General features: G+C 35.1%; 2 protein-coding genes across 3 annotated transcripts in view; one reads left to right on the forward strand and one right to left on the reverse strand.

The window, feature by feature from the left end:
* The window catches only part of LOC135125139 (uncharacterized protein), a 275297-nt gene that overhangs the window by 87248 nt on the left and 174769 nt on the right, over positions 1 to 13280 (forward strand). The gene's annotated exons all lie outside the window — the stretch shown is intronic.
* On the reverse strand, positions 10453 to 12748 carry LOC135125138 (beta-glucuronidase-like). The gene is made up of 6 exons (XM_064050494.1): positions 12653 to 12748; positions 12229 to 12603; positions 12010 to 12176; positions 10916 to 11963; positions 10732 to 10870; positions 10453 to 10684 (listed from the first exon to the last, which is right to left on the reverse strand). Exons 1-6 carry the CDS (start codon positions 12653 to 12655, stop codon positions 10503 to 10505), a joined length of 1914 nt encoding a protein of 637 aa, XP_063906564.1. The 5' UTR covers positions 12656 to 12748; the 3' UTR covers positions 10453 to 10502.

Below are 13280 nucleotides of genomic sequence, written 5' to 3' on the forward strand. Positions count from 1 at the left end.
CGATTCTTTGCAGTTTTTTGATTTTCCAATTTTTCGAAGTCCCGATTTTTCAATTTTTTCATTGTTCGATTTCCCACTTTTTCAACATATCAATTTTGGGATTTTTCAGTTTTTTAATTCAAATTTCGATTACACAATTTTTCAAATTTTCGACTTTTCGATTTTTTGATTTTTTCATTTTTGTTTTCTCGACTTTTTAATGTTTCAATTTATCCACTTCTCTATTTCTCAATTTTTCGATTTTCAGGTTTTCAGTTCAGTTTTTCGATGTTTCAATTTTTTAATTTTCCGATTTTTCGTTGTTTTCAGTTTTCGGATTTTTGAGTTTTTTCAATTCAAATTTTTTGTTTTTGGGCCAATTTCTCGACTTTTTGATTACTCGTTCTCTTGATATTTCGATTTTTCGATGTTTTAATTTTTCAACATTTCAATTTTGGGATCTTTCAGTTTTTTAATTCGATTTTTCAATTTCTCAATTTTTTAAATTTTCGACTTTTCCATTTTTTGATTTTATCATTTCTTGGTTTCTCGACTTTTCAGTGTATCAATTTATCCACTTTTCGATTTCCCAATTTTTCGATTGTCAGTTTTTCAATTCAGTTTTGCGATTTTTCAATTTTTCAATTTTTGGCGTTTCTAAATTTTCTACTTTTCGATTTCTCGATTAATCGAGCTTTTACTTTTCCATTTTTTGATTTCTCGACTTTCCAGTGTTTTGTTTTCTCGTTTTCTCGATTTTTCGAATTTTCTGTTTTTCTGTTCTTTAATTTTTCGACTTCTCGATTTCAGATTTTTCGGTTTTTCAATTTTTCAATATTTAAGATTTTTTATTTTTCAACTTTTCGATTTCACGATTTATTGAGATTCCAATGTTTCGATCTTTGAATTTTTCAGTTTCTCTAGTTTTCAAATTTTCAACTACTCGATTTTTCAATTTTTCGATTTTTCATTTTGTCAATTCTTCAGTTTTTCGATTTTTCACTTTTTCAATTTTGGGCCTTCCTGAATTTTCGATTTCTCAGTTTATCGATTAATCGATTTTTATTTCGATTTTTCGATTGCTAAATTTTCCGATTTTTCGATTTTCGATCATTTTCTATTTAAAATTTTTCAATTTTTAATTTCTCGATGTTTCGATTTTAGGCTAATTTCTCAACTTTTCGATTTCTCGATGTGATTTTTCGATTCTTGGGTTTTTAGAATTTGCGTATCTCACTTTTTTAAGTTTTTGATTTGTCAGTTTTGAGAATTTTTCGATATTGTAATTTTTAAGTTTTGTCAATGTTAGATTTTCCGATTTTCTAATGTTTTGATATTTCTACTTTTCGGTTTTTTAATTTTTCGATTTTTTAAAATTTTGGTGTTTAGATTTTTCAAAATATTTCATTGCAGTTTTGCAATATTTCAATTTTGAGGATTTTTCGATATTGTAATTTTTCGGTTTTGTCAATATTAGATTTTCCGATTTTCTAATGTTTTGATATTTCGACTTTTCGGTTTTTTAATTATTCAATTTTTTAAAATTTTGGTTTTTCAAAATATTTCATTCCAGTCGGAAGATGCGCCCCAATGGCGCAGGGGCTGTCAGGGGGTTATCAGAAAAAAAATCGTAATTTTTAAAATCATTTTTTAAATAACCTTCTAATTCAATCTAATTTTTTTTTGCGAAAATCTGGTTGCCTAGGATAAAAAATCGACGCGGATTCGTAGACCACACATGTAGGTGTATGTTATTTTATGAAGTATAAACGACGTTCACTAAAAGAAAAACTAAGAGTTATTTTGTAGCGTAGACTCAGTAAAATCGTTCTAGAGCAGCAACGAGAGCCACGTTTTTCATAAACGTAAAGCTTAACTTGTCTGAGTTTTAGGATCGCGAATTTTGCTACAGGATTCGTTTGATCTTGGATATTATAAATGATGCCTTTGTTGTATTGTATAAACAGTGACTATACAGATATTAAAATTGCTAGCTAAACGACTTACTTCGTCATTACATTCTGTTCTTTCGCTTCTGATAAACATCCCTTTCTTTCATCGCAAGAATGTCTTCGACTTTTGTTCGTTACTCTGATCCTTGAATGCAGGGCATTTCTGTTCATTTCGTTCGAGAATAAGTTTGAAGCTGCTGTACCAGTTTCATTAGGAAAGCTAAGACGAGCTTCAGGCTAGGACGCTCCTCGCAATAGCTTTTATTCTAACTTTGTATCATTTTTTACAAAAAGAAATTTAAAGCACCGAGATTTACGCTTCACTTTGTGAAACTTTGCTCATTTCGTAATGTTTTTGAAAAAGTCTTGACACACTTTTCAAAAAAATGTACTTCTTTTCCGTCGTTGCGTTGTCGTAAACTAGTTCATTATCTTTCCACCGTTGTAATTCCCCTACTCCACTTTTTGTAATCCAGAACGCAGCCATCAGGTCAAAGATTATTATTTCCTCAACTTCCCCCGTTGAATAATGCAAACGACGTCACACGCTTCAACTTCCCTGTCCCTCCGCCAGCAACCTGACGTACATCCTTAAAGACAATTCGTATCAGAGAAACTATTTTCAGGCCTTGTTCGAGCTAAATAATATTCAAACAGCGCCCTCCAACCGCCACCAAATAAGACGATATTATATAAAATGAAACATCAATAATTCGTATACACGGTGTTCACTTTGAGAGCTCAGCACCATTAGGATATTGCTGCAAATTCCGCCAGTTTCCACCGATCGATGCCAGGTAGTGTTTCGCATTTTTCGTCTTCTATTATTCACTCCCGATTTCGGAGATTGAGACGGTTTTCTCCATTTTTCACCTGAAAATGCATTTTTCGAGCCGGATCGAGTTAATCTCGGGGAAAAATCCATAACGAAGTGACGTGAATGTGAAGATACAATGCAGACTTCGAGGGTGAGATGATTATTTTCTACTGTGTTGAAAGTATATTGTCGAGCTGGAGTTTACTATGCTATCTTTATTAAATAGGAGAGGCTTTGTTTTTGTGCACAAGTTGTTCCACGGTCAGGTACAAAGACTGTTGTTTAAAATTCGGCTTTTAGAAATGTGAAAGCCGCGTCTCGGTTAGTTTGGCTTTGAGAGTTATATGCTTTGAAGGAGAGCTTTAGGTTCATAATACAAGGGTCAAGAATTATTTCAACATCTTAACATTGTTTAGTAAGATTAATTCTGGTTTATACACAGCTTTAGTTTCGCCAAGATGGTGCGCCGCCTCAACGAACCTATATTGTAGGAAATTTTCTAAAGCTGCTTCGTATTCAATAAGTCGAGCTTTGTCTCATCCACTTGTACATATTCAGTACAAACCTCCGCTTATTAAAACCGCTCCACTCTCAACCATACCTAAATAACCATCTTTATTTTGAATTTGGCGGCCAGCGAAGCGTGAACGTCCTCAGAGACATCTGTCGCTTAATCGTGATTTATTATATGGCTTGTTTGATACGTATCTCGGGTGTGGAAAAACGAAAGGAAATGGTAATTGGGTTGTGAAAAGACGTCTCAGGACAAGTTTACAGTGATGGCTAAAAAGAAAAGAAAACAGGATTTTCTCTTAAGGGGTTAACGTTGGAGGTTCTTCAGACACTGAAAAATTCAATTTCCTGAACAGTCGACATTTTTATAACGATGCGAAAAGCCGGACTCGCTGAATACGAATGGAAATTTATTCGATTTGTTTGAATTAAAAAGTGTGCTTTGGGGAGGGATTTTCGCGGGCGAAAAGGTGGGTTTAAAGCAGTTTTGTTGTTTATTACCAGTGGATTTATAATAATCTGATTTTTTAAAATTATTGTTAACGACATTAATCGCCTGAAGAGTTTCTAGTAAAAGATTATTTGATATACTTTTCTTAAGTCGCTCTAAATTTTTCCCCGAAATTCTTTCAAACTAGTTACTTTAAAAACCAGACACAACTGGTCCTCGAGATTTTTTCAAAACACTTTAAAAATAAAACTCAAGGGGTCTCCAAGATTCCTTCAAATTACTTCAAAAACAAAACAAAAGGGATCCCTTCAAACTACTTGAAAAGCCTACGAACTACAGAATAAAAAGGATCTCTGAGATCCTTTAAACTACTTGAAAAATCAAGAACAGCGGGTCCCCGAGATTCTTTCCAACTACTTCAAAAACTAGACACAAAGGGTCCACGAGATTCTTTCAAACTACTTCAAAAACCAGGCCCAAGTAATCCCCGAGATTCTTTCAATTTATTTGAAAAACAAGATTAGGGATCCCCGGATTCTTTCAAAATTTGTCGTTCAAAAACAAAACAAAAGAGATCCCCCAAAGCTATTTCGCAAGGAGTCCTCGAGATTCTTTCAAGCTACTTCAAAAACAAGGCAAGGGATGCCCAAGATTTCTTCAAACTACTTCAAAAACAAATAGTTTGCGAGATCTTTCAATCTACTTATAAAACCGGGTACATTGAGATTCATTCAAACTATTTCAAAAATCAGAAACAAGGGATCCCCTCAAACTATTAAAAGAACCTACAAACTGCAAAACAAAAAGTATCCCTGAGAACCTTTAAACTACTTGAAAAACCAAGCACAAAGGGTCCCGACACAAGTGATTCCCGAATTCTTTCAAATTATTTCAAAAACAAGGCGAATGACCCCAAGATTCATTCAAAATATGTACTTTAAAAATAAAACAAAAGGAGTCCCCCTAAGCTACTTCGAAATCCAAGGACAAGAAGTCGTCGAGATTCTTTCAAACTACTTCAAAAACAAAGAGTTTGCGAGATCATCTACTTCGAAATTCAGAAACAAGAAATCCCGACATTCTTTCAAACTACTTCAAAAATCGAAAACAAGGGATTCCCTCAAACTACTAAAAAACCTTTAAACTGCAAAACAAAAAGGTTCTCTGAGATCCTTCAAATTATTTGAAAAACCAAACACAAGGCGTCCCCTAGATTCTTTCAAATTATTTCAAAAATAAAACAACGAATCCCAAGATTCATTCAAAATATGTATGTACTTCAAAAACCAAACAAAAGGGATCCCGCAAGCTACTTTGAAAACCAGGTACAAAGAGTCCTTGAGAATCTTTCAAACTACTTCAAAAACAAAGAGTTTGTGAGATCCTTCAAATCTACTTCAAAAATCAGAAATAAGGGATCCAGACATTCTTTCAAACTACTTCAAAAACAAAACAAAAGGGATCCCCTCAAACTACTAAAAAACCTACAAACTGCAAAACAAAAAGGATCCCTGAGATTCTTCACACTACTTGAAAAACCAAGCAGAATGGGTCCCCGAGATTCTTTCAAACTACTTCAAAAACCAGACGCAAGTCATTCCCGAGATTCTTTCAAATTATTTCAAAAACAGGACTGGGGATCCCAAGATTCTTTCAAAATATATACTTCAGAAACCAAACAAAAGGGATCCCCCAAGCTACTTTGAAAACCAGGCACAAAGAGTCCTTGAGAATCTTTCAAACTACTTCAAAAACAAAGAGTTTGCGAGATCCTTCAAATCTACTTCAAAAATCAGAAATAAGGGATCCAGACATTCTTTCAAACTACTTCAAAAACAAAACAAAAGGGATCGCCTCAAACTACTAAAAAACCTACAAACTGCAAAACAAAAAGGATCCCTGAGATCCTTCAAACTACTTGAAAAACCAATCAGAACGGGTCCCCGAGATTCTTTCAAACTATTTCAAAAACCAGACACAAGTGACCCCCGAGATTGTTTCAAATTATTTCAAAAATAAGACTGGGGATCCCAAGATTCTTTCAAAATATGTACTTCAGAAACCAAACAAAAGGGATCCACCCAAGTTATTTCGAAATTCAGACACGAGGCGCCCTCGAGATTCTTTCAAACTACTTCAAAAACATAGCAAGGGATCTCCAAGATCTGTTCAAACTACTTCACAAACAAAGAGTTTGCGAGATCCTTCTAAAACCGGGTACAAGGGGTCTCCGAGATTCATTCAAACTACTTCAAAAATCAGAAACAAGGGATCCTGACATTCTTTTAAACTACTTCAAAAATCAGAAACAAGGGATTCCTTCAAACTACAAAAAAACCTTCAAACTGCAAAACAAAAAGGATCCCTGAGATCCTTCAAACTACTTGAAAAATCAAGCAGAACGGGTCGTCGAGATTCTTTCAAATTACTTCAAAAACAAAGAGTTTGCGAGATCCTTCAGTCTACTTCTAAAACCGGGTACAAGGTGTCCCTGAGATTCTTTCAAATTATTTCAAAAACAAGACGAATGACCCCAATATTTTTTCAAAATATGTACTTTAAAAATAAAACAAAAGTGGTCCCCCTAAGCTAATTCGAAATCCAGGGACAAGAAGTCGTCGAGATTCTTTCAAACTACTTCAGAAACAAAGAGTTTGCGAGGTGATCTACTTCGAAACTACTTAAAAAATCGGAAACAAGGTATCCCCCCAAACTACTAAAAAAACTAGAGACTGTAAAACAAAAAGGATCCCTGAGATCCTTCAAACTACTTGAAAAAACAAGCACAAGGGGTCCCAGAGGTTTTTTTAAACCACTTCAAAAATCAGAAGCAACGGATCCCCGACATCCCTACAAACAATTTTCAACGAACGTAAAAAAAGGATCCTAACAGGACTTCAGGAATTTACAAAATGCAATACTACATAATCTTCGTAGCATAAATAAAAGATCTAGAGTATTCAGTTGATCTAAATTATTTTTAGCGGACATAGACTATCTAGAAAGATCCAAAAGAACTCAACCATCTTAAAGGATTTCAAGGATCAAAAAAAAAGGTGAGGGGTCTAAAGGATCTAGAAGATCTTAAGGATATAAGGAGTCTAAAATCTCTAGAAGAGTAAAAGGATTTAAAGTATTTGATGTATCTGCATGATTTTGGAAATCTAAGGATCTATAAATTAGCCAAAGACTTCAGATAACATAGAAGATCTACAAGGATTCGAAGAACCTAAAAATGTTCAGAAATTTACAAAATGTAAAAGCTGACAATTTAAATGATGTGAAAGATCTACATTATCTTTAGCGGACATGGAGTATCTAGAAAGATCCAAAAGAACTCAAGCATCTTACAGGATTTCAAGGATCCAAAAAAAGGTGAGGAGTCTAAAGCATGTAGAAGTTCTTAAGGATATAAGGAGTCTAAAATCTCTAGAAGAGTAAAAGGATTTAAAGTATTTGATGCATCTGCATGATTTTGGAAATTTAGAGGATCTATAGATTAGCCAGTCTTCAGATAACATAAAAGATCTAGAAGGATTCAAAGAACGTAAAGAATATTCAGGAATTTACAAAATATATTGTCTGGCAATTTAAATGATGTGAAGGATCTACATAATCTAGCAGAAATAAAGGATCTAAAGTATTCAGATGATCTAGATTATCTTTAGCGGACATAGACTATCTAGAAAGATCCAAAAGAAGTCAAGCATCTGACAGGATTTCAAGGATCCAAAAAAAGATGAGTCTAAAGGATCTAGAAGATCTTAGGGATACAAGGAGTCTAAAATCTCTAGAAGAGTAAAAGGATTTAAAGTATTTGATGCATCTGAATGATTTTGGAGACCTAGAGGATCTATAGATCAGCCAAAGTCTTCAGATAACATAGAAGATTTAGAAGGTTTCAAAGAACCTAAAAAATATTCAGGAATTTACAAAATGTAAAGACTGACAATTTAAAGGATGTGAAGGATCTACATAATCTAGCAGAAATAAAAGACCTAGAGTATGCAGATGATCTAGATTATCTTTAGCGGACATGGAGTATCTAGAAAGATCCAAAAGAACTCAAGCATCTCACAGGATTTCAAGGATCCAAAAAAAAGGTGAGGGGTCGAAAGGATCTAGAAGATCTTAAGGATATAAGGAGTCTAAAATCTCTAGAAGAGTAAAAGGATTTAAAGTATTTGATGCATCTGCATGATTTTGGGAATTTAGAGGATTTATAGATTAGCCAAAACTTCAGATAACATAGGAGATCTAGAAGGATTCAAAGAACCTAAAAAATGTTCAGGAATTTACAAAATGTAAAAGCTGATAATTTAAATGATGTGAAGGATCTACATTATCTTTAGCGGACATGAAGTATCTAGAAAGATCCAAAAGAACTCAAGCATCTTACAGGATTTCAAGGATCCAAAAAAAGGTGAGGAGTCTAAAGGATCTAGAAGATCTTAAGGATATAAAGACTCTAAAATCTCTAAAAGAGTTAAAGAATCTAAAGTTTTTGATGCATCTGCATGATTTTGGAAATTTAGAGCATCTATAGATTAGCCAAAGTCTTCAGATAACATAGAAGATCTAGAAGGATTCAAAAAACCTAAAAAATGTTCAGGAATTTACAAAATGTAAAAGCTGACAATTTAAAAGATGTGAAGGATCTACATTATCTTTAGCGGACATGGAGTATCTAGAAAGATCCAAAAGAACTCAAGCATCTTGCAGGATTTCAAGGATCCAAAAAAAAGGTAAGGGGTCTAAAGGATCTAGAAGATCTTAAGGATATAAGGACCCTAAAATCTCTAGAAGAGTAAAAGGATTTAAAGTATTTGATGCATCTGCATGATTTTGAAAATTTAGAGGATCTAGAGATTAGCCAAAGATTCCGATAACATAGAATATCTAGAAGGATTCAAATAACCAAAAAAATGTTCAGGAATATACAAATTGTAAAAGCCGACAATTTAAATGATGTGAAGGATCTAGATTATCTTTAGCGGACATGGAGTATCTAGAAAGATCCAAAAGAACTCAAGGATCTTAAAGGATTTCAAGGATCCAAAGAAAAAGGTGAGGGGTCTAAAGGATCTAGAAGATCTTAAGGATATAAGGAATCTAAAATCTCTAGAAGAGTAAAAGGATTTAAAGTATTTGATGCATCTGCATGATTTTGGAAATCTAGAGGATCTATAGATTAGCCAATGCTTCAGATAACATAGAAGATCTAGAAGGATTCAAAGAACCTAAAAAATGTTCAGGAATTTACAAAATGTAAAAGCTGACAATTTAAAAGATGTGAAGGATCTACATTATCTTTAGCGGACATGGAGTATCTAGAAAGGTCCAAAAGAACTCAAGCATGTTACAGGATTTTAAGGATCCAAAAAAAAAAGGTGAGGGGTCTAAAGGATCTAGAATATCTTAAGGATATAAGGTGTCTAAAATCTCTAGAAGAGTAAAAGGATTTAAAGTATTTGATGCATCTGCATGATTTTGGAAATCTAAAGTATCTATAGATTAGCCAAAGTCTTCAGATAACATAGAAGATTTAGAAGGATTCAAAGAACCTAAAAAATATTCAGGAATTTACAAAATGTAAAGGCTGACAATTTAAATGATGTGAAGGATCTACATAATCTAGCAGAAATAAAGGACCTAGAGTATTCAGATGATCTAGATTATTTTTAGCGGACATCGAGTATCGAGAAAGATCCAAAAGAACTGAAGCATCTTACAGGATTTCAAGGATCCAAAAAAAGGTGAGGGGTCTAAAGGATCTAGAAGATCTTAAGGATATAAGGAGTCTAAAATCTCTAGAAGAGTAAAAGGATTTAAAATATTTGATGCATCTACATGATTTTGGGAATTTAGAGGATTTATAGATTAGCCAAATCTTCAGATAACATAGAAGATTTAGAAGGATTCAAAGAACCTAAAAATGTTCAGGAATTTACAAAATATAAAGGCTGACATTTTAAATGATGTGAAGGATCTACATAATCCAGCAGAAATAAAGGATCTAGAGTATTCAGATGAGCTAGGTTATCTTTAGTGGACATAAGAGTATCTAGAAAAAACTGCAGGATCTTAAAGGATTTCAAGGATCCAAAAAAGATGAGGAGTCTAAATGATCTAGAAGATATTAAGGATATAAGGAGTTTAAAATCTCTAGAAGAGTTAAAGGATCTAAAGTATTAGATGCATCTGCATGATTTTGGAAATTTAGACGATCTATAGCTTTGCGATAGTCTTCGGATAATATAGAAGATCTAGAAGGATTAAAAGAACCTAAAAATACTTATATATACTACATGTTCTACAGTAGTACTTCAGAGATATAAAAAATGTGGAAGCGTCATAAACTTAAGGATCTAGGTTAGCTAAACACTTCAGAGGACATCCAGAATACAAAAGGACCCAAAGAAAGTAAAGAATCTAAAGGATCTAAAAGCTATACAGGATCCTATAGGATCTCAGGGATCTAAGAATATAAGGTTTTAAAATATATTCAAACCTCAAAGATTTAGATGTTGGAAGGATTTCCAAGATTTAAATGATGTGAAGGATTAAAATAATCTCTTAAAGTCTCGAAAAATCAAAAGCATTTAGAAAGATCGAAAAAAAATTACAAAAACAACACAAAAGGGGTCTCCAAGAATAGGGACGAACTATCTGAGAATCGGGAATTTTCCAGAGGCCTAGTAGCCGTGGTACACCACCCTACACATATTAAAATCATTGAAAAATATGTAAACTTTTTATTAAAATGAACGCATTGTTAAAGTACAATATTTCATAGTTCATCTCGTAGTGTAGTACTTTCGTAAATGTAGTCCTCAAGGTCGTCCGGTACTTCAGCATTGTCCAAATCCTGCGCCAAAGCCCAATAACGTTTCCTGAGCAAGTGAGCACTAGCCTTCGGTTGCCTGTTTCTAGTAAAAATCCCTTTCTTGTTGCCTCCCAAACGTATAAACGCTGCAAATTCAAAGTCGACTAAAACCTCCACACAAAATCCTTCTTACATTGATCTGTCCTGAAGTCAGCAAAATTCCAAATCATCTCACCAACAAAGAAACCTTCCTGTCTCATTTGGTCGAAAGCCTGCCAGTACTTACTCAGTAGATTATTTTGAAACTCTTCTGACCACATGTACGACGGTAGCTGCAAAATCGTGTTATTAAAGTTATAGTTTCGTTCGAAACTTACATAATGAAACCCTTCCAAAGTATCAGCCCCATACTCCGTCATGATCACCGGTATATCGTGAAGTTCGTTCCATCGTCTCGCCACTTTCACAACTTCAGTGACCACCACATCGAGATCTCCGGGTTCCTCGTACCATCCATGGTACACATTGCAACAGGCTACATCTAGAAACTGCCCAGAGTGGTCATCGTCTGGTGCTTGCGCATTGACAACTGTCACAGGTCGAGTGGCATCCAAACTTTTGATATGATCAACTATCTGCCTGTAGTAGTCCTCAGATTCTTCGTACTCCGTCTGGGGTTCGTTGGAAGCCGACCACATTATGACTCCGGGTCGGTTCTTGTCCCTTTGAATAAGCTCAGTCAGCGATTTTTTATGATTCTCGAGTAATTCACTCGTGAAGTTTTCGGTATTGACAGACGGACTTTCGTCTATGATCATGATCCCTAATTCGTCTGCCAAATCCATGATTTCTTCGGCGTACGGATAGTGGGAAGTACGATACGAATTGGCCCCGATCCATTTGATCAGGTTGTGGTCCCGAATGATCAAAGGTAAATCTAAACCTTTGCCTTTAATGTCGGAGTCTTCGTGGCGACCAAAACCACGCAAATAGATGGGTTTATCGTTGATTTTCACACTTTTCGAGTCCCAAGTGATGGTACGGATACCGATGGGTAGCGAGTACTTGTCGATGAGAGTACCAGAAGGATCGATAAGTTGGATTTGGAGGGTGTACAAGTAACCCGGGTTGGGGTCCATGAGGTAAGGCCACCACAAGTTGGCGTTTTGGACGAAGAGAGTACCTTGTAGTACCGTATCGGAAACCACTTCGGTACCTGTTTTATCGAAAAGACTGACTCTTGCAGTGACGGTGTCGCTACCTTCGACAACCACTGAATAGTTTACAAAACCATTGGTACCATCAATGTCGGTTATAACTGTTACATCGTCTATGTAAGTTTGTGGAGTTGTGTAAAGTACGACCGGACGATCAATCCCCGCGTAGTTAAAAAAATCAAAAGTGTAGGTTTGTTTGACTCGTCCACTGAAACCACGCGTGAGTTTCTTTCGTTTTATTCCACGGTACTCACCTTTCTAGAGTTGTAACAATCCCCTGAGGAATCGTCGCTTCAAGTAAAGTATTATCAACAGCCACCGTGATTGTGTTCTCTCCACCATACACAACAATACTTGATATGTCGGCTTGGAACGGCAAGTGACCGATATCGTGAGTGGTAGCAGGTTCTCCATTAACCCACTAGTACGACACTACTTAACAAAATTACTCGATTACACGAAAAAGTACTTACGACTTCAGCTGCTCGACACACTGATGAAAACCTAATCCAAACCTTTAGTCCATCCCACGACGCCGGTACGTAAAATTTGCGTTGGTACCAGACAGGTCCCACATGGTCTCTCAGATCACTGTCAGTACCTACATCGTTATAACTTGCTGGTACCGGCATGGCTCGAATCTCGACATCGTCCGTCGCTCGAAAATCAATGTCGTACCATTTCTCTACGTGTCCTTGGAAGGGGTTGGTGTCGTTGGTTGAAGCGAAGCTCCATAGACCGTCGAGGGTGACCAATTCGCGACTTTCGGATGCTCGAGGGTAGAGAATACCACACTCGGTACCACCAAGGAGTGAAATCGCGACAAAAACGATTAGCATCTCTTTAGACTTAAGAAAAATTAGGTTATGTACTGTAGTAGCAAATCGGGGTACTTACCATTAGAAGCGCTTTATTTTGACTGGTACTACACGAGTGTTTGTATTTATAATCAACTGGGGATTTTATTGTTCGTGTTTATCTATAAGTACATGATTTATCATTGATGTTTTAATAGGGATTACTATCACTCCTGTTGTGCTTAAGTATGAGAAGGTGAAGGTATGAAAAATGAGTGATAAAGATACTAATTTATCTTTTGATCTTACCTTTGGTGATTCAGTGCGTTGCATATTTTTAAATTGAACTCACACCTTGTAAATGCCGCCAGGAATATGACAAATTGTAATTATGTGATGATTCATACAGGTTTTAAATGTGTGATCCTATCTTTGGAAAATTTTCAATGTTTGGGTTTATAAAAACATTTTGTCAGCAGTTGACACATATCGAATTAAATTTGTAAGTCATCTGTCAAGTGGCGTTTTAATTACAAATAAAAGTTAATGTGAAACTGTAATAAAAAATAAATCGAAATAACCTTTGATCAACTTTTTTTTGCAATTTTTTGATTTGAAATTTTTCGGGTTTTTAATTTTCAATTTTTCAGTTTTCCGATTCTCTAAGTTTTCATTTCTTCAGTTTTACGTGTCTTTAATTTTTCGATGTGCAATTTTTCGTTTTGGCT

This window comes from Zophobas morio, unplaced genomic scaffold (genome assembly GCF_036711695.1).
Source record: "Zophobas morio isolate AGI-343-1 ecotype UQ-CSIRO unplaced genomic scaffold, CSIRO_AGI_Zmor_V1 ptg000008l, whole genome shotgun sequence".
NCBI classification, from domain to species: domain Eukaryota; kingdom Metazoa; phylum Arthropoda; class Insecta; order Coleoptera; family Tenebrionidae; genus Zophobas; species Zophobas morio.